The sequence below is a fragment of the Arvicanthis niloticus genome, unplaced genomic scaffold (genome assembly GCF_011762505.2).
Source record: "Arvicanthis niloticus isolate mArvNil1 unplaced genomic scaffold, mArvNil1.pat.X pat_scaffold_727_arrow_ctg1, whole genome shotgun sequence".
Taxonomy (NCBI): domain Eukaryota; kingdom Metazoa; phylum Chordata; class Mammalia; order Rodentia; family Muridae; genus Arvicanthis; species Arvicanthis niloticus.
In genome coordinates this window covers 1-20,833 of record NW_023046332.1, presented here as the reverse complement: position 1 = coordinate 20,833, position 20,833 = coordinate 1, and the positions used below count along the sequence as shown (strand labels likewise).

The 20,833-nt window shown below is 53.2% G+C and overlaps 1 protein-coding gene across 3 annotated transcripts; it reads left to right on the top strand.

Annotated features, from left to right (window-relative positions):
• Positions 1-5,947: 5,947 nt before the first annotated feature.
• Positions 5,948-20,309, top strand: LOC117702349 (cAMP-dependent protein kinase catalytic subunit alpha-like). 3 transcript variants are annotated; one of them, XM_034493547.2, is made up of 4 exons: positions 5,948-6,208; positions 13,885-13,946; positions 14,302-14,430; positions 19,908-20,301. In XM_034493547.2, exons 1-4 carry the CDS (start codon positions 6,163-6,165, stop codon positions 20,028-20,030), a joined length of 360 nt encoding a protein of 119 aa, XP_034349438.1. In that variant the 5' UTR covers positions 5,948-6,162; the 3' UTR covers positions 20,031-20,301. The 3 variants fall into 3 exon arrangements, 2 of the variants coding, with proteins under 2 accessions (XP_034349438.1, XP_076562550.1); XM_076706435.1 differs by lacking the exon at positions 5,948-6,208 and adding an exon at positions 11,504-11,699 and having other exon boundaries at positions 19,908-20,309; XR_013070392.1 differs by lacking the exons at positions 5,948-6,208; positions 14,302-14,430; positions 19,908-20,301 and adding an exon at positions 11,202-11,699.
• Positions 20,310-20,833: the final 524 nt, after the last annotated feature.

Genomic DNA, 20,833 nt, shown 5'->3' with positions numbered 1-20,833 from the left:
CGTCATTTTTCCTTCTATATTATCAGTTTCTATGAGAAGCTTTCTGAATACCACCTACCTTGAGGCTTGCTTGGGTAGTGCCTGGCTAGCATTGGCCAGAGGTTATTATTCCTTCCAACTTGAGTTCTTGGAGACTCAGGCAAGGAAGGAGTCCTGGTTAGAAGGCCAACCCAATACAATGGCTGTCCTTTCAGAGTGTCTAGGACATTCAGTCTAACTAGTACTATAAAACTCCCCAAAGGTGAGCTCCCCAGGCTAGTGAGGGATGGTAGGTACTTTGGTCACAGCCACCTTTTCACCGCCTGACTGAGCCTGGCTTTCTGAGAGGATTGCCCTGGGTAGGAGGTATATTGGAGGTCCTGCTTCATGCATTCTGGCCCCATGGAGTCATCAGGGTTTGCTTTGACCACATGTTCATTCTCATGTGGTACCTAAATATTCTGGGATAAAGGAGGTATTTGGCAGGCTGACCTGAAAACTCCCGCTCCATCTACCCCTACCCTAAGCCTTGGTCCCCTTGCTGCTACATGTATGCTATTGTGATTGCAGTGTGTATATTAAAAGGTTTTATATTAAAAGTTATGGTTGGCTTAAGAATAAAAGCACTTCATTTAGATTGTTCTGCTTTTTTTTTTTCTGCACCCCATCCCCATCCACCCATAAACAGCAGGCTTGGGATTTACTATGTAGACCAGAGAGATCCACCTGCCTCTGCCTCCTCTGCCTCTGCCTCTGCCTCTGCCTCCTCTGCCTCCTCTGCCTCTGCCTCCTCTGCCTCCTCTGCCTCTGCCTCCTCTGCCTCTGCCTCCTCTGCCTCTGCCTCCTCTGCCTCTGCCTCCTCTGCCTCTGCCTCCTCTGCCTCTGCCTCCTCTGCCTCTGCCTCCTCTGCCTCTGCCTCCTCTGCCTCTGCCTCCTCTGCCTCTGCCTCCTCTGCCTCCTCTGCCTCCTCTGCCTCCTCTGCCTCTGCCTCCTCTGCCTCTGCCTCCTCTGCCTCTGCCGCCTCTGCCTCTGCCTCCTCTGCCTCTGCCTCCTCTGCCTCTGCCTCCTCTGCCTCTGCCTCCTCTGCCTCTGCCTCCTCTGCCTCTGCCGCCTCTGCCTCTGCCGCCTCTGCCTCTGCCGCCTCTGCCTCTGCCGCCTCTGCCTCTGCCGCCTCTGCCTCTGCCTCTGCCTCTGCCTCTGCCGCCTCTGCCTCTGCCGCCTCTGCCTCTGCCGCCTCTGCCGCCTCTGCCTCTGCCGCCTCTGCCGCCTCTGCCTCTGCCTCTGCCTCTGCCTCTGCCTCTGCCTCTGCCTCTGCCTCTGCCTCTGCCTCTGCCGCCTCTGCCTCTGCCTCCTCTGCCTCTGCCTCTGCCTCTGCCTCTGCCTCTGCCTCTGCCTCTGCCTCTGCCTCTGCCTCTGCCTCTGCCTCTGCCTCTGCCTCTGCCTCTGCCTCTGCCTCTGCCTCTGCCTCTGCCTCTGCCTCTGCCTCTGCCTCTGCCTCTGCCTCTGCCTCTGCCTCTGCCTCTGCCTCTGCCTCTGCCTCTGCCTCTGCCTCTGCCTCTGCCTCTGCCTCTGCCTCTGCCTCTGCCTCTGCCTCTGCCTCTGCCTCTGCCTCTGCCTCTGCCTCTGCCTCTGCCTCTGCCTCTGCCTCTGCCTCTGCCTCTGCCTCTGCCTCTGCCTCTGCCTCTGCCTCTGCCTCTGCCTCTGCCTCTGCCTCTGCCTCTGCCTCTGCCTCTGCCTCTGCCTCTGCCTCTGCCTCTGCCTCTGCCTCTGCCTCTGCCTCTGCCTCTGCCTCTGCCTCTGCCTCTGCCTCTGCCTCTGCCTCTGCCTCTGCCTCTGCCTCTGCCTCTGCCTCTGCCTCTGCCTCTGCCTCTGCCTCTGCCTCTGCCTCTGCCTCTGCCTCTGCCTCTGCCTCTGCCTCTGCCTCTGCCTCTGCCTCTGCCTCTGCCTCTGCCTCTGCCTCTGCCTCTGCCTCTGCCTCTGCCTCTGCCTCTGCCTCTGCCTCTGCCTCTGCCTCTGCCTCTGCCTCTGCCTCTGCCTCTGCCTCTGCCTCTGCCTCTGCCTCTGCCTCTGCCTCTGCCTCTGCCTCTGCCTCTGCCTCTGCCTCTGCCTCTGCCTCTGCCTCTTCCTCTGCCTCTGCCTCTGCCTCTGCCTCTGCCTCTGCCTCTGCCTCTGCCTCTGCCTCTGCCTCTGCCTCTGCCTCTGCCTCTGCCTCTGCCTCTGCCTCTGCCTCTGCCTCTGCCTCTGCCTCTGCCTCTGCCTCTGCCTCTGCCCTGCCTCTGCCTCTGCCTCTGCCTCTGCCTCTGCCTCTGCCTCTGCCTCTGCCTCTGCCTCTGCCTCTGCCTCTGCCTCTGCCTCTGCCTCTGCCTCTGCCTCTGCCTCTGCCTCTGCCTCTGCCTCTGCCTCTGCCTCTGCCTCTGCCTCTGCCTCTGCCTCTGCCTCTGCCTCTGCCTCTGCCTCTGCCTCTGCCTCTGCCTCTGCCTCTGCCTCTGCCTCTGCCTCTGCCTCTGCCTCTGCCTCTGCCTCTGCCTCTGCCTCTGCCTCTGCCTCTGCCTCTGCCTCTGCCTCTGCCTCTGCCTCTGCCTCTGCCTCTGCCTCTGCCTCTGCCTCTGCCTCTGCCTCTGCCTCTGCTCCTTGCTCTGCCTCTGCCTCTGCCTCTGCCTCTGCCTCTGCCTCTGCCTCTGCCTCTGCCTCTGCCTCTGCCTCTGCCTCTGCCTCTGCCTCTGCCTCTGCCTCTGCCTCTGCCTCTGCCTCTGCCTCTGCCTCTGCCTCTGCCTCTGCCTCTGCCTCTGCCTCTGCCTCTGCCTCTGCCTCTGCCTCTGCCTCTGCCTCTGCCTCTGCCTCTGCCTCTGCCTCTGCCTCTGCCTCTGCCTCTGCCTCTGCCTCTGCCTCTGCCTCTGCCTCTGCCTCTGCCTCTGCCTCTGCCTCTGCCTCTGCCTCTGCCTCTGCCTCTGCCTCTGCCTCTGCCTCTGCCTCTGCCTCTGCTCTGCCTCTGCCTCTGCCTCTGCCTCTGCCTCTGCCTCTGCCTCTGCCTCTGCCTCTGCCTCTGCCTCTGCCTCTGCCTCTGCCTCTGCCTCTGCCTCGGCTCTGCCTCTGCCTCTGCCTCTGCCTCTGCCTCTGCCTCTGCCTCTGCCTCTGCCTCTGCCTCTGCCTCTGCCTCTGCCTCTGCCTCTGCCTCTGCCTCTGCCTCTGCCTCTGCCTCTGCCTCTGCCTCTGCCTCTGCCTCTGCCTCTGCCTCTGCCTCTGCCTCTGCCTCTGCCTCTGCCTCTGCCTCTGCCTCTGCCTCTGCCTCTGCCTCTGCCTCTGCCTCTGCCTCTGCCTCTGCCTCTGCCTCTGCCTCTGCCTCTGCCTCTGCCTCTGCCTCTGCCTCTGCCTCTGCCTCTGCCTCTGCCTCTGCCTCTGCCTCTGCCTCTGCCTCTGCCTCTGCCTCTGCCTCTGCCTCTGCCTCTGCCTCTGCCTCTGCCTCTGCCTCTGCCTCTGCCTCTGCCTCTGCCTCTGCCTCTGCCTCTGCCTCTGCCTCTGCCTCTGCCTCTGCCTCTGCCTCTGCCTCTGCCTCTGCCTCTGCCTCTGCCTCTGCCTCTGCCTCTGCCTGAGTGCTAGGATTGAAAGTGTACAATAGCATACCTGGAAAAGGGTTGTTTTAATATTGGTGGGTTTTTTGTTTTTGTTTTTCTGTTTTTCTTTAGGGTTTATTGGTATTGGTGGTTTTGTTGTATTTTGAGTTTTTGTTTTGTTTTGCTGGAGGTTTTTTGGTTGTTTTAGTTTTTTTGAGACAGGGTTTCTCTAGCTATCCTGGAACTTCATCTGAGACCAGGCTGGCCTCCGACTCAGAAATCTACCTGCCTCTGCCTTCCATGTGCTGTGATTAAGGGCATGTCCCACCTTGCCTGGATTAAAACTCTTTAATTTTATGTATCTTGGATATTTTGCCTATATGGCTGGCTGTGTGCCAAGTAAGCACCTGGTGTCTGCAGAGACCAGAAGAGGGCTTTAGAGTCCCTAGGATTGGTTGTGAATCTCCGTGTAGGAGCTGGGAATTGAACTGGTCTCCAAAAAAGCAGCCAGTACACTTAAGTCACCTAGTGCCTGTAAATTTTTTTGTAATATGCTGTTTCTTTTTTGCTCTCCTGTGGCTGAATGGCTTTGTTACTTTCATGTCAGGAGTAATTTCTTGTCCTTACAGTGGCGGGACCTTCTCCCTTTGCTTGCCCCCCTAATTTCAGTCTCACCTGGTTATACAGTTTGCTCCACAACCTGAGTGTCAAAGCCTATTTTTCTTTGCCCAATTTTATTTTACTTTTTTGGGTTTTGTTTTGTCCAAGCTTTATGCCAGCTGTTCAGTAGAGATGATGGCCAGTGATTTTTCTCACTCTGACCTTGACCCTCAAGCATAGAGCAACATTGTGACCCAAGGACACACAGCCACAATTTAGATAATTTCACTTAGCTGTGGCAAAACTCCCCAAATCAGAGATGAAGCATTTGTCTGTTCAACCAACTCTCATAATCCAGAGGAACCGTACTCTCTTTCCCCCTAGGGGACTGCAGCTGACCTGGTAGCCAGAGTACGTATCATTGCTGGCTTAGAAGCTGGGTGTTGAGCAGTGAGTCTATGGTTATATGTAACTCAGAGTCCTTTGGAGTCCGGGAGGGGTAGCTCATTGTCCCTTCAGCACCTTCCACCCTGGCCACCATCTATTACAGAGCTCCTATTCGAGGGTGGGGATTAATTTTGTTTCCAGGAGTACATATAGCAGCATCTGGAGATGGTTTGTGTTGTCCCAGGCAGCAGAAAGATGGAAGAGTACCAGCACCCAGTGTGTGAGGGTGGGGATTCTAATACCAACCTAGTGTGCAGAAGATTCCTCCAGCAGAATGCTCAGGCCCCTGGTGTCAATGGCACAGTGGGAAACTGACCACGTTCTGACAAAAAAGCACTTGAATGAGTGAGGTTCTAGCTCAGTGGTACAATGCTTACTTAGCAGGGAGTAAGAATCGTGCTCAATCCCCAGCATTGCATAAAAATAAAAATTAAAAATGAGCATCCTAAAGGATGGAGAATAGCTCTCCACCTGCCCACAGAGAGCAGGTTATGCTGGCAATGTCTAGGCAATGGAGATTAGTTATGAGCAAGGAACTCGTCTGACTGTGCCTCCACAAAATGGGAGTATGACAGTCCCAACGTGCTAGGTACAAGAAGTAATATACTTGGCTGGCGTCTGTTGTTACTACTTTTCAGGGGCCTAAGGTTGAGCCTCAACTAAGAGTGGACTCAGAGCCTCCGCCCAGCCCGCCCTCAGTTCTAGGTCCAGCATCCCCTTGCAGCTCCGGTTGTGTCACGAGCAAACCAAAGCGGACCCCGAGCTGGTTGGATCACGGCTGCTCAGTGTCAGGCCTTAAGAGTGACGCCGAACGGCGCCCGGCGACCTTTGACCCTGGGCGCCAGCCCGCCCCTCCCCCGCTGGCAGGTGGACAGCCGCTGCGCCAGCCCGCCGTGGCGTCAACCTCCTCTGGCCCGTGGCCGCTGCCGCACTGGGCAGGGGCGGGAGACTGCAGCGCGTACAGTGGCGCACGGGCGTCCGCCGGGCCGCCTCCCGCACCTCGCAGCGCCTGCCACCGGGCCACCCTCCAGCCACTGCCGCCGCAGCCTCCGCCCCGCCCGCCGCCCGGGCCGCAGCCTGCGCCGCTGCCCCGCCTTCCCACCCCGGGACTGACACCCGCCAGGGCCGCGCGTCTCCTCCAATCGACGGCTTCGCAGGGCCAGCCCCAAGCCCTATGGGCTTCTCGACCAATCACGCGCGTTCGCCCGCCCGACTGAGGCTTCACGAGCCCGTGAGTGGCCGAGAGTCTGCAACTCGCGTCACTCATCCAGCAGCCTATGATGGCGCGGGAGGGTGCCGGGGGCCCAATGGACAGCAGCGTGGGGCTGTCAATCAGAGAGGCCTGAACCAATGGGCGGTGGGCTGCGGGGCGTCACGGACAGAGGACTTGGGCTGAGGCTCCCCCGCGGGCGGGCGCAGAGAGACGCGGGAAGCAGGGGCTGGGCGGGGGTCGTGGCGCCGCAGCCAGCGCAGCCAGCCCCAGGGGCCGCCGCCTCCGCTGCCCAGCGCGCTCCGGGGCCGCCGGCCACCTTAGCACCCGCCGCGTCGCAGCTCCGGGACTGGCCCCGGCCGCGACGCCGCCGCGATGGGCAACGCCGCCGCCGCCAAGAAGGGCAGCGAGCAGGAGAGCGGTGAGTGCCCGGCCGTCACCCTGATCTTCGCTGCGTGCGGCCTGCCCGCGCAATGCCCATCACTGCATGGCCCCTCCCCCATATGCCCCCCCAATCTTGTCTGCCTGCACCCCTGCCCGCTCCCTGTCCATGTTGGGGTCCGATCACCGCAAAGGTACCTTGCCCCCAATTGGGGCCCCGTGCCCATGGCCTACCATCCCCCACTGCAAAGGCCATGCCCCCCCCCCCAGCTGTCACTGCCAACCATTGCATGTATGACCGCCGGGGCCCCAGATGGGGCCCTGTCACCACCCCACCCCCTCTTCCCCTAGTCCCTTTCCCCAGATTCTAATCCCCCCTCCCACTTCGTCACTCACCTTTCCCACACAGCGCCCCAATGCCTGACCCTGATCCAGGCTCCTGCCAGTCTCGGGAGTGCTGTGGGGTCCACGCTGCAGGGACCTTGGCCACTTGGTGACCACACCCCTCCCCTCCAGCCCCCGCCATCTTTCTCCTACCCCTGCCCGATTCACTTCATCACAGCCCCCACCTCCAACCCCCCCACCCCACCCCATGAGCATATTTCCCAGGGCTACCTCCTGCATTGTTTTTCCCTTCTGTGTCACTTGGCATGGGGGACAAGATCTTTCTGGGTCCCTCTGCCCCTCTCATCCTGTCACTCCACCTCCTCCGTGCAATTGTCTTGCCCTGGCTGTGGTGGCAGACTGTTTATGAACATAGAGAGCTGCTTCTGCGCTTCCACATCCAAGTTCGAGCTGGTCTTGCTCAGAGCCATTGCGTCTGTCCTTTTTCATGGGTTGCGGGTGAGGTAAAGCAGCAGAGCACCCTCCTGGCCTGCCCTGAGGTCTGGGTTCTTTGGAAGGCCCCTCAATAAATGGTCGGTTCACAACTGCGGTTCTGTCGTTCACCCAGTCCCCAGGGCTGGTTCAAAGCTGAGGATGAAATGAATAGCAAAGGTTCGTTTGACTTGAATTGGGATGGTCAGAAAGAAGAATTGCATGGATTGTGGTAACGCCATCCAGCAGTAGGTGACAGCTAGTGATTTGGTTTGCTTAAGATAGATGGATTGTGTGTGCATACCGAGAGCTCACCCAAAGGGAGGCGTATTCTCTTCCCCCACCCCAAAATATGCTGAATTTTTCCAGCCAGGGAAAAAGTGATTCTGTATTTGAAATCACTTCAGAAAGGGCCTTGGGCCCTGTCCCCAATACTTCTGCGCCTTAAAGTGGTGTCATTCCAAGCTAAAGCCGTACTGCAGCTGAGAACCCCTCTCAGTTACCCAAATAGGAGGCTCTGGTCAGCTCTGCCCTTCTGAGTGTCTGAATCCCCAGAATGCCACTGAAGAAGCCCAAGAACTTTCTGCCCCTCCTCCTCCCCCCACTTTGAACCAGCACAGCTCAGCCCAGAGAAGCAGCCTTAAGAGGCCTGGCATTTCACTGATGGGCGGGGGACAGAGAGGCAAGTGCTTGTAGTTGAGGGCTTGATGACAGAGGAGCAGGTGGGTAGTGCCCAAAAAGGGCTTGGGCTTGGGCTTGAATGGCCCCAGGGCAGAAGGAGAAGGGCTAGCCCCCTTGGCAGGTGAGGCCCACCAGGAGGTAGATGGTACGTGCGGTGGACTGCATACTGCAGTGGCCCCTTTGAAAGCTGAGCACAGTTCAGAAAGCATTAAGCGTATCAGACGCATACACACACAGAGGAGGGAAGCTCCCAAGAAAAGATCCGAGTCTGAGTTGGCCAGCTGCTCGGGAAGTGAGCAGGAGCGAGCAGCCCTCCGTGCACCCAGGAGGGCTCTGTTAAATGGTCTTCATAGGCAGACTTACTTTGATGATTTTTGTCCAAATGAGCCATCTGAGTTTGACACAGATGACAGCATACAGGCAGAATTTACATCCAGAGCTGTCTACCAGAACATCTCCTGGACCCTGGAATGTCTTAACTCAGACATTCTTTGGTTTGTTTGGTTTTTAAAGACAGGATCTCACTGTATAGCTCCACCTGGCCTGGAACTTGAAATGTAGACCAGGCTGGCCTCAAACTCTCAGAAATCTGCCTGCCTCAGCTTCCCAAGTGCTGGAATTAAAAGGCATTCACCACCATGTCTATCCTTCAAGCATTGGTAGGAGTTAAACCCCAGTCATATTTTCTTAAAATGATAAAAAACAAACCGCATAATAGTGTATATTGACACTACCAGCAGGCCAAGAGGCTGAGGCAAAAGGATCCCTGAAGCCCAAAAATGAAAGGCTGCCGTGGGGAGCAGCAAGACCTTGTGTCAACATACAGAATCCGTGTGCTACAGGATGGCCTTCAGGAAAGATGTTCGCCGCGAAGCTTGCCAGTCTGAATTGTCTCCCTGGGACCTGCATGGTGGGAGGAGAGGACTGACTCCTCCAAGTTGTCCTCTGACACACAAGAATGTGTGTACACACACAATAAATGTGTAAAACATTTTTTTAAAAAATAAAAGGGCCAACGTCTCAAACCCATAACAAGCAAGAGACTGTGATGCAGAAGGACCTGAGTTTGAGGCCAACCTGGGCTGCAAATGACACACAGCCTTTAAAAGAAATAAACACTTTGCTTATTTCTGTTCATAGGTCCTAAGCTATTCCTGCCTGAGATTGAGATTGAGACTGAGAACCTGTTGTAGTCTCTGGCACAGGCTTGTCATCCCAGCTACTTGGACACCTTAACCACAAGAACCTTAAATTCTAAGATAGTCTGGGCAATTTAAGGAGACGCTCTATAAAAAGCAAATAAGAGATAGAGACCCTGCTCAGTGGTACGGGACTTGCATAGCATATGCAAGGCCTTGGGTTCAACCCCTACCTAGTGCCACGAAACATCTGTATGTATATAACTGGATGTTAAAGCATCCTCAGAATAACTTTGTGTTCTGCCCCTGAGACCTAGTCAGACTTTGGAGACATCCCTCTACCCCTAGAGAGGAACAGAGTGAGAAAGGAAGCATCTCTTGTCTTAGAAGAGGTAAGAAAGAGGCTGTTCTTTAGAGGAAGAGGTAAAGCCGGGTACTCTCTTCTAAGCAAGACAGGGCAGTAGCCACACCAGCCTGCAGAGGGCACCTGCACCTCATCTGCCGCACATCTGCCCCCCTGAGGTCAGGAAGCTGCCTGAGTCTTCCTAGGCACCAAACAGGCATCTTACAGCCCACTGTACTGCCATCGAAATGCCCAGGTGGGGCTAGGTTTGCTGTCTCTTTGACCAAGAAAGAGGGCAAGAGTCTAGAAGCAGCACGGTATAGAATAAGGTAAAGGAAGACTCACCTTTAAATGACATATATGTTGACAGGGGCCAGGGTGAGAAGCCTAGAGGACAGAGGGGAAGGTCAAACCTCAGGAGGCTCCCAGGACTAACAGCCAAGTGGAGCTCAGAGCTCAGCCAGTCCACACCCCAGGGAGTTGACCCGCAGGGAGAGTGGCAGGCATGGTAAGAGGGAGCCCTGAAGAAGTCTCCAAAACAAACTGATCCAGTCACTGAGGGAAGACATCCTCAGGACATTTCTACATGGAAAGAATTGTTGCCTTCTAACATCCTATAGAAGCTCAAAAGGGTCAAAACCTTGCTATCATCGGCAGTTGTATGGGTGCCCAAGAGGGTCTCCCCAGGCAGCTTTGCCTTTTCCCCAGTCAGGCCAACAGAAGTTTGAAGGGTTCTATCTGCCCCTCCCCTGCACCCATTAGTCTGCAGGTTGAGTTTCTCTTCCTGTTCCCACCCTACTCCCTGGCTCCCTCTACAGGCAGGGTCCCCCCAAGGATTGGCAGCCAAACTGGTGCAGCAGATCTTATGAGGCTTCCCAGCCACCGTAGTGCTAGTGCCCTGAGAAAGACTGAGTAATGGCTTCCAGCTCCAACGATGGTGAGGCTGAGCCCTGTTGTTATAGCAACTTCCTAGACACTGTCTGCCCCTTAAGTCAGGGAGGGGCTGTGATGGGGTTTAGGGGAGCAGGTGGAGAGAAGGAGTCTGTGGACCCTTGAATATCCCTGAAAACCCCTCTCCTAAAATCCTGGGCTAGGGAACCTGAGAAAGAAGAACAGGGATGAATGGTCCATTTCAGACCAAAGCAGATGGTCTACCTGGAGTGGGGCTCCAGCTCAGACAGGGGCATGGAGTAGTCATACCATCTTTGGGATTCAGCCCAGAATAAAGATAGGTCCACCTTAGACCTGGGTACAGTAGAGCTTGATACCCTGAACCCTGCCTGGAGACAGAGGAGACCTAGTATTGGTGGGGTTCCCCTTAAACTGGGGATATAGTGCAGTGCACTCTTGCTAGCTGCTGTGACCCCGTATCTGAATCCAAGGTGATCTCCATGTCTTGCTGTGGCACTGGCTTTCCTAGAGATGTCTGGAGTTTTCACGGCATATCAAATCCAGAGAGTGGAGGCCAATGGCACCCTTCCCTTCCAAATGAGAGAAGTGGGCAGGGCAGCAGGCTCCACCAGCTAGCAGCTGCTGGGCTACCTTCCTTGTCCTCTTCCTGTTGGCAGCATGAGTCCATAGGTGCCGGGCAGCCCCAGGAAGGCTGCTGCAGAGCTTTTAGCTTTTGGGAGCCTGGAAAGAAGGAAGATGATTAAAGCTATCTTCCCCTCCCCCACTCAACTTTAGCCATTCATTTCCGGTTTGGACTTTCATGGCTGAGAACAGAGCCAAGCACAGGGCAAGGTTTGACAGAGGCCAAGGACATCCCGGGACACCGTTCCCCTCTCCGCCCCTGCAGAGGAGCAAGACAGAACCAGATATGCCCATGTCTCTCAAGGGAACAGGATTTGGGGGCTCTGTGTTGAGAGGAAATTCAAAGGAGAAGATAAAGTGGTTTTTACTACTGTTCTCCACCCTGGCCTTCCTTCCCAGCTGTTCTTTCAGCTAATTAGTAGCTCTGGGGCTTTCTTAAACCTCTGGGAGAGCGGGTGCCTGTTGCGTGGGCCTTAACTCCTTCACCTCTGTCTGTGGGCAGTACTCTGGTACATGGACCGTGTGCAGACTGTTCCACTGGGGAGACATTCTGGGAGCCGTGGGCATCCTTGGAAGAGCAGGCCAACCAGAGGGGACACCCTCTAGAGAATCTTCCTACCTCCCACTGTCACGGAGAGCCTCTGCAGTCCTTGACCAGCCTGGAGCAGGTGCCTTTAAATGCTTCCGTGGCAACCAACTCCTTCCCCAACCCCCAGACCTTACCAAGAGGCACTTGTTACTCCAGCAAAGAGGAGATTGCAGATAGAACCCAGGGCCGCCTGGGATGGATCTGGGGTCTGGAAGTAGTGATTGTGAGGACGATGTCACCTTCCAGCTGTGGCTACAGCTGTTCCTCTGGGCCCATCTGGCTGTCCGTTTCCTGGGTTACCTGCGCTGCACTTTCTGGGGACTAAAGCCTCAGTCAGCACCCTGAATCCTGGCTGGGAACTGGTGGGCCCCAGTTTGCCCCATGGTACCTAACCCCCATGCCATACTCTGCTGGGAGAGGCAGGCAGCAGGTGAGTGTGGGCTTCTTGCTTTAGGCACGTGTTCTTGCATCACCACCTCCTTTGCATGTTTTTTTTTTTGTTGTTGTTGTTTGGTTGGTTGGTTTTTTTTTTTTTTGTTTTTGTTTGTTGTTTTTTTTTTTTTTTTTTTTTTTTTTTTTTGTTTTTGTTTTTGAGAGGCCTTGTACTTGAGATCCTTCTGTCTTAGCCTCCTAATTCTAGGATTATAGCCCAGTATATTCTTTGTGTTGTCTCGCTAGGGATAGAGCCTAGGCCTTGTGCACACTGGCAGGTGTTCTACCACTGAGCTTCAGCTTCAGCTCCAGCCCCTACTCTTTCAATACAGGTTCTTACTGTATATTCTAGGTTGGCCTTGATAGCAGGATCCTGCCTCAGATCTCGATACTTTAAGTCTGTGATGCCACTCCAATCCTGCTCCTCCTGGCACTGTCCCCCCTGTGCTGTGACCCCAAATGTCTAGGTATAGTAGCTCATATGCATCCCCATACTAGTGAACCTGAGTCGGGAGGACTGCTCTGAGTAAAGGGAAGCCGGGGCTGTATAGTGAGCCCCGTGTTACACTGGGCTACAGTGTAAGATCCTGTCTCAGAAAATCAAGGGAGGGACCTTGATTTTCTACCAGATGTGGTAGTGCAAGCCTCCAATCCTAGCACTCAAGAGATGGCAGAGGCACAGAAAGCTCTGAGTTTGAGGCTAATCTGGAATCACTAAAGAGTGAGTTCCAGGACAGCCAGGGCTATGTAGAGAGAGACCCTGTCTCAAAAGAAAAAAAAAAATCCCAAGAGACTCTTGATCATACTTCTCTAAAGGAGCAGAACTGATGGAGTGAGTACTTATATATGGGGTCATTAGAGTGTTGTATAGCCTGTGGCTTGGGTTGTTGTTCAGTCCCAAGACTGGATGTGTCAGCAGTCCCAATCTAGTGCTGGAGTTCCAGAAGATTCCTGGACAGCTGGTGGTCTTCAGTCCGCACTGGAATACTGAAGAAGTAGGTTTTAGCACCAGCAACAGGACAGATGAGTGGCCAGTACAAGTGTGGGCAAGCGGGCAGAAGGCAAAGTAGCCTTCCTCCATGTCCTTTTATGTGGGCTGTTGCCAGGAGGTGTGGCCCAGGTTTAGGGCTGGTCTTCCCACCTCAAATGATCCAATTAAGAAAACCCTTCACCAGTGTGCCCAACTGCTGGGGTTTTAGCAGATTCCAGATATAGTTAATTTGCCAACTAAGATTAACCGTTAGATAGAATGACTGGCATTTCTATACCATAAACCTGGTACCAGACCACTGTTCCAGCTCTTTAAAAGGGTGAAATCAGGACTGTCTCCCCACCAGCACCCTACAAAGTCCTCATGGTTTTTATCCCCATTTGCTCCTATAGAAAACTGAGGCCCAGAGAGAGAGATGAGTTGTCAAAAGACATACAGTTTGCCAACATCCCAACAGATTCTGAGTTCTCACCCTGAAGTCCTGTCCCTCAGCTGCCTCTCAGTCTTTAGGCCTCATTTTCCTGAGCTATTAAGTGGTTAAAACAGATGTAAAGAAGGTTGTCAAACAGATCAAAGAGAATGAAATGGGTGCCTCAGCCAGTCACCAGGGACAGCTTCTACATTAGGAAGTGAGATGCTGGCCTCAGAATGCTGCAAGCCCTGGGACGAGCGTGCCTGAAGGGAGAAACCCAGTGAAGCAGCTCAGGGGGCGAGGATTCTCCCCTCAGCAAAAGCAGGCCCAGAGCCAGCAGGGGCCAAGGTGACAGCTGAGCCCACCAAGGGCACCTGCTCCACTAGCCCTGTAGGCTTCCACTAGGGCCTGGCCTCAACAGAGGAGCAGCCAGATCAGAGTCTATTAATACCTCAGCTGGCACAACCCTGGCCAAGGAATGTCTCTTAGTGCTGGGGAGAGCGGGGTGGACTGGCCTATGTGCCTCTTGGTCCTGTCTTCCCAAGTGCCCATGTGCCCTCTTTGGGTGTTACAAGAATCTGATACCTACCTCTGTAATTAGTGGGATATTGGGCCCTAGCCCAATCAAATGCCCCAAGTTGCCTCTAGGATCTCCCAAAGGCATTGGTAAAATAACAGATTCTGGCTTGAAAGAACCATACCCCACTTCCTACCAGAGTGGAAAACTTGATGTGCCTCGAAGCAAGGGCTCATCACCTAACTTGTGTCTCTCTCCCTCAGTGAAAGAGTTCCTAGCCAAAGCCAAGGAAGATTTCCTGAAAAAATGGGAGACCCCTTCTCAGGTGAGCACCTCAGAGTAAGCGGTACCCAGGCTACAGTCGCCAGCTCGGTCACTGTGTGCCCTGCCCAGCCCTGCCCCAGTCCCTTCTAACGTGCTCACGGTGCCTCCACTTTTCATTGCTGGGCCCCCACCCACTGTACCCTTGCACCTGGCAGCCCCCACTCTCCATGCAGCTGCCAGCAGCTCCTGGGCCCCAGGCCAGGGCCGGATCTGGCCCCTGCCACCCTGCCTGAAAGAATGTCCCCTGGGTCATCTCCACCCACTCCCCAGGGCCCCCTCTGCCGGTGACACAGGGGACTCCCCAGCTCAGAAGGCTGCTGGGAGGTGGCCCTGACCCCTCCCATTCTTGCCCACAGAACACAGCCCAGTTGGATCAGTTTGACAGAATCAAGACCCTTGGCACCGGCTCCTTCGGGCGAGTGATGCTCGTAAAGCACAAGGAGACCGGGAGCCACTACGCCATGAAGATCCTGGACAAGCAGAAGGTAAGACGAGCAGCTGCCAGGCTCTCCCGGCTGCCCACCGTGCTAGGCCCACATCACCTATACTGCTTTTCTGCCCATTTATTCACCTCACCCGGCTGTCAGCGCCAAGGGCTCCACCAGAACATACATGCAGCTGTTTGTAAATTAGCAGTGCAGCCTTCCCCTGCACCTCAGGATTTAGAAAGGTCCAGTGGCAACTTGGCCTTGCCACAAGCAAAATACTGTGCTGAGTCCAGAGAGTGGAGGGATGTGTGCGTCTTTCCTTAAGCGTTGTGAGTGTTCCGCTGGTGGTGCGCTGTCTACCGCTGGGGTGCGCTCAGAGGCAGAGCACTTGACCAGCATTCTCAGGGCCCTGGACTCCATCCTCACATCGGCAAGAGATGAAAAAAGTGGAATAGGGTCTGAGGGTCTGTGCAAGTTGCTGCACACACAGGCCAGAGCTCCGTGCAAGCAGTGTCACCGTACACACGAGCCAGAGCTCCGTGCAAGCAGTGTCACCGCACACACAGGCCAGAGCTCCACAGATTGCCATCTGTGATCGGTAGTGTCTTGGAACCTGTCCCCATGGGAACTCAGCCACATTCATATCCACAATCTCTCAGACCCAAGGGTGAGAAATGCTGCATCCCCAACCCATCCAGCCCTATGATTAACCCGAGAAAACAAGGATTACACAGAAGTGCAGGACGTCTTTTTTGTTGTTGTTTTTTGTTTGCTTGTTTGTTTTTCAAGACAAAATATTTCTGTGTAGTGCTCTGTAGCCCAGGCTGGCCTGGAACTCACTCTGTAGCCCAGGTTGGCCTCATACTCAAAGGTCTCCCTGCCTCTGCTCCCAAGTGCTGACTTTAAAGACACATGCCACGACTGCCCAGCCTACAGAGAAGTTCTTTAAAAAAAATTTTTTTTAAACTTTGTGTGTGTGTGTGTGTCTTGTTGGCCAACAAGCATAACCAATTCCAGGTTCAGAGAAAGACCCTGTCTCAAAAAAATGAGGTAGAGGTAGAGACAGGACTGGCGAGATGGCTGAGGGTGTTACGGGTGCTTGCTACCAGGTATGATGACCTAAGTACAATCCCCAGAACCCACACTGTAGGACAGAAACACGCCTGCATCCTCTGACCTACAAGTATGTCATGGCATAAGCATCCACCTGCCTGACCCCTGCGCATGCACACACACACACACACACACACACACAGACACGCACACATACCATAGTATAAGTGAATTTAAAGAAAAAACTTTACTGAGCTGGAGGGCTGAAGAGGTATTAATGGAGAAGTCACCTCTTAGGCAAGCATGAGGACCTGAATTCAATCCCCAGAGCAGACACATAGCCCAGCACAGTAGCGTGCACATGTATCAGCACTCTTCCTGTGAGATAGGGCAGAGACAGGCAGTCCCTGTGAACTCAAGGGCAGCCAGCCTGTCATGTAGCAGCAGGCAAGATCCTATCCTTAAACAAGATGGAAGGCAAAGAACGACCCCTGAGGTGGTCCTCTGATCCCCACACCTGCTACACACCCAGACTCAAACACACACAGAAGATTTTCTTTTTTTTTTTTCCTAAGATTTAATTTTATGTATGAATACACTGTTGCTGTCTTCAGACACACCAGAAGAGGGCGCAGGGCAGTGGTGGCGCACGCCTTTAATCCCAGCACTTGGGAGGCAGAGGCAGGCAGATTTCTGAGTTCAAGGCCAGCCTGGTCTACAGAGTGAGTTTCAGGACAGCCAGGACTACACAGAGAAACCCTGTCCTCGACAAACCAAAAAAAAAAAAAAAAAAACACCAGAAGAGGGCATCCGATCCCATTACAGATGGTTGTGAGCCACCATGAGGTGGGAGTTGAACTCAGGACCCTCTGGAAAAGCAGTCAGTGTTCTTAACCACTGAGCCATCTCTCCAGCCCTAAAGATTTTCTTAAAAAGAGAAACAACAACAACAAAAATCAAACAAACAAAAAACAGGAGATAGCAAATGAGTGAAGAAAATTTTCAGTGTCTACATCTGTCCTCTACATGTGTATGCATGTCTAGGTACACACACAGAATTATATGGTGGAAGCTGGCCATGGTGGCACATTGTAGTCCCAATGCTCAGGAGGCAGAGGCAGCTGGATCTCTTAAGTTCGAGGCCAGCCTGGTCTACAGACTGAATTCCAGGACAGCCAGGGTTACACAGAGAAACTCTTGTTTGTTTGTTTGTTTGTTTTTCGAGACAGGGTTTCTCCATGTAGCTCTGGCTGTCCTGGAACTCACTCTGTAGACCAGGCTGGTCTCGAACTCAGAAATCCGTCTGCCTCTGCCTCCCAAGTGCTGGGATTAAAGGCGTTGCGCCACCACCGCCCTGTGAGAAACTCTTGGAAAAAAAATAAATAAATAAAACCAGCCGGCAGTGGTGGCGCACGCCTTTAATCCCAGCACTTGGGAGGCAGAGGCAGGTGGATTTGTGAGTTTGAGGCCAGCCTGGTCTACAGAGTGAGTTGACCTTCTGTCTCGAAAACAAAAAGAAAGAAAAGAAAAAGAAAAAACCCAAAACCTAACAACCAAACAAAATGGTGTGTGCAGCATCCCAGCTCTGAGGGGGCGAGCCAGAAGCAGGATAAAGATACAGATCATCCCCAAGTCGAGGTCACTGCCATCCTGGGCTTTGTGAGGTCTGGTCTCAAAATAACAAAAAGCTTTGTTTGGAAATAGGCTCTCACTGTGTAGCCCAGATGGGTTTCAAATTTGAGATCCTCCTGCCTCTGCTTCCAGAGTCTGGCATTGATAGGCGTGTACCACCATATGTAGCTTTTCATAAAGACTGTGTGTGTATTTGTCTTTGTGTGTATGTGTGCAAAGCAGAGGTCTTTCCTGGGTCTCTTCTTCAATCACTCCACATTATTATCAGCTGTTGTTATTGCGATTACTATTAGATTTTTGAGACAGGGTTTCTCCATGTGGACCTAACTGCCCTAAAACTCACTCTGTAAACCAGGCTGGTCTCAAACTCAAGAGATCTGCCTTCTTCTCCCTTTTCTAAAGGCATGTGCTACCATGCCTGAGTCTCCACTGAACTTGGAGTGAGGCTGGCTGACTAGGAAACTCCAGGGATTCACTTGCTTCCCTGTGCCAGTGCCGGGATTACAGATGGACCCACCACAACCTGGCTTGTACATGGGTGCTGGGGTCTGAACTCGGATCCATTCCCATGTTTTGTGCGGTAGTCACTTTACCAACTGAACCATCTCCTACCCCTCCATAAAGGCTTTCCTTAAAATTATTTAGGTGTAACTCTGTCTGTCTGTCTGCCTGCCTGCCTGCCTGCCTGTCTGCCTGTGCTTACAGGTAGGTTTATAGGTATCTGTGGTGGCTAGAATCATTGGATCTTCCAGGAGCTAGAGTCATGGGCATTTGTGAGACACCTGACATGGGTGCTGGGAATCAAACTCCAGTCTTCTGCAAAATAAGTTCACACATTTATATATATATATATATATATATATATTTTTTTTTTTTTTTTTTTTTTAATGAGTTCACTATAGCTATCTTCAGCCACACCAGAAGAAGGCATCAGATCCCATTACGGATGGTTGTGAGCCACCATGTGATTGCTGGAAATTGAACTCAGGACCTTTGGAAGAGCAGTCAGTGCTCTTAACCACTGAGCCATCTCTCCAGCCCAGCCCAAGTCCACACATTTTTTTTTTTTTTTTTTTTTTTCCCACTAAGCCAGCTGTCCAGACCCATGAAGATTTCTGACCCCTGTCTGATGCTAACAGTGCCATGGAACAGGTCCACCAACAGAAACCCAGCCTGAGTCACGGAATTTCTTTTACCAGAGTTTATAACTGGTTTTGTGTGGTACTGGAAGTTAAATCTGGGCCTGTCACACTCTCGGTGCCTGCCCTACTGCTGAGCTACCCCGTACCGTAACAAGAGGTATTTCCACAGTTTCTAGTCAGCCCATCAAACACGTACAAAGAAACAGGTGAACTGCTTTTTCTCCTTCCTTGCTGGGCGTAGAGCTCAAGACCTCACACATTAAGCAAATGCTGTCCTGCAGGGCTGCGTCTCCAGCCCTGCAATGGATTTTAACCATAATTTCTAGTTAATACAGTGACCTGTCCTAGTCATTTCCAGGCTACCAATATCTGTAAAGGCTGGGTGATTTTGAGACAGTCTTACTGATCAAAGTTCTAGTTTTAGACTCTGTGTAGCCAAGGATAGCCTTGAACTCCTCCTGATTCTCCTGCCCCTGAAATGCTAGGATTTATAGGCGTGCATTTCCATGTCAGTCTTGGTTGCTGTTGCTGCTGCTTGTTTTGATGGCATCTTTAATTGGGAGGTTGGGGAGAGCCTCGCAAAAGTGTAGCCAGACACAACTTTCAGGAGTTGGTTCTCTCCTCCTACCCTGTGGGTTCTAGGGATTGAACCCAGACTTGGATCAAAGTTGACTGCCTTGTTTTTGAGACAGGGTCTCGATATGTGGCCTAGGCTGTCCTCCAGAAGTCATTCTGAATGCCAAGAATACAGGCATGCCCCACTATGCCTAGTGAAACATTTGTGATTTTTTTTTCCATGTTAGGTAGCTTTGGAATGTTCTGTATTTTACTTTTGGTATGTGCATATGTGCCTGTGTGTGTGTTGGAATAGGTCTCACACAGCGTAGGCTAGCACCTTTGTATAGCCAGATTTGCTCTTAAACTCCAGATCCCCCTGCCTCAGTCTTTTAAGTATGCACCAAACTCAGATCATCTTGTACTTACAAATACATGGAAAGGCAAGAAAAGGTGTCGAGACTGAAAAGCTGTCCCTGTCATGACTGTTCCACATAAGCTTCAGAGCAGCTGGGGTAGGATGGGGCTGGCAACGTGGCTCAGCAGGTAAAGGTGCTACCAGGCCAGACAACCTGAATTTGACATCCAGGATTCACTTGGTGAAAGGGCGACAGCCTTCCTCAGCCTGTTGTCTGACTTCCACATGGATGCCTTATTGTGCATAGGCTGCCCCCAACATAAATATAAATAAATACAAAGTTTGAAACGGACCAGGAGTATTCTCAGTGACAGAGAGCTAGCACCAGAGGCCCTGGGTTCCGTGCTCAGCACCACACGAGCTCAGAAATGCTTGCCTGGAGAAGGGAGCTGATCTCTAAGCCTCCAAAGCTTTTGGGCTTCTGTGGTGTCAGCTGAGTCCCTCCTCTTGCAGGCAGCCTTCCCTGCTTCCCCCTGCTTTCCAGATCTTGCCAGGTGCCTCATCTGGGCATCAATAGGCCCGAGGCTCCCTCTCCCAAGCTCTGGTTCCTCTGTCCTGTGGGGCTCCTGTACTCACATTGTCTGCTCTGATCTGTGTGGCCCCTTGGCTCTCAGCACTCAGCCATGCTGTGGTTATCTGCATCGTTCTGACTGAAGAAATGGTCCCCAGTCCTATATTTCTAATTCTGACCCAGGCTAGGGACTGAGGCCCCTCTCGGCCTCTGCTCTCCTTAGGTGGTTAAGCTGAAGCAGATTGAGCACACTCTGAATGAGAAACGCATCCTGCAGGCGGTCAACTTCCCGTTCCTGGTCAAACTTGAATTCTCCTTCAAGGTAAGGGCCACAGCCAGGGCTTGAGGAGGGTGGAGTGTGGGTCCTAGAAGATCCTTGGAGGAGGAATGCCAGAAACTGGGGTGGACTGGGGCCCTGGGCACCTCTCTAGTTCAGCTCTTCAGTTAGCCAGCTGCTAGTTTGGTAACCTTAGGCACATCACACATCCTGAATGACATGAACTGCCACCAGGCAACCAGGCAGCTGCTTCCCACTGTGCCTTACATGTGCATCACCTTGCAAGAGAGGCACCAATCACACTGGGCCTTGCTCTTCTCATCTGCGAAATGGAACTCAGCCCAGCCCTCAAGCTGTGTGGTTCATAAGAGTGAGGAGTTCTTGCCGGTGCATAAGAACATGGGAACACCGCTCAAAGTGGGCAGTCATCAGAGCCTGTCCCCAGAAATGCCCTGTGTGGAGGCCGGACAGCAGTCCTTAGTTCTTTCTTTTTGTTTTATTTATTTGTTTGTTTTTTGAGACAGAATCTCACTATATACCCTAGGCTGGCCTAGAATTCATGATCCTCCTGCCTCAGCTTCCTGAGTGCTGAGATGACAGGTGTTTACCATCGTGCCCTATCCATGTTTGTTTTGTTTCTTAGGTCTTAGGGACGGAACCGGCTTTGTATGCAGTAGACAAGCGCTTGACATTTGAGCCACATCCCCAGCCCTGTAAAAACCTTTTGTTCTTTTGGTTGTGAGCCTGTAAGAGTTGAGCTATCCTCTCCAGTGACAAATAGTGCTTCCTGCTTTGTTTTTAGCAAAGCTTACCTTTTCTTTTTATATAACCCAGGTGGTCTCAGAGTCCTCGCCCTCCTCAGCGGCTGAGAC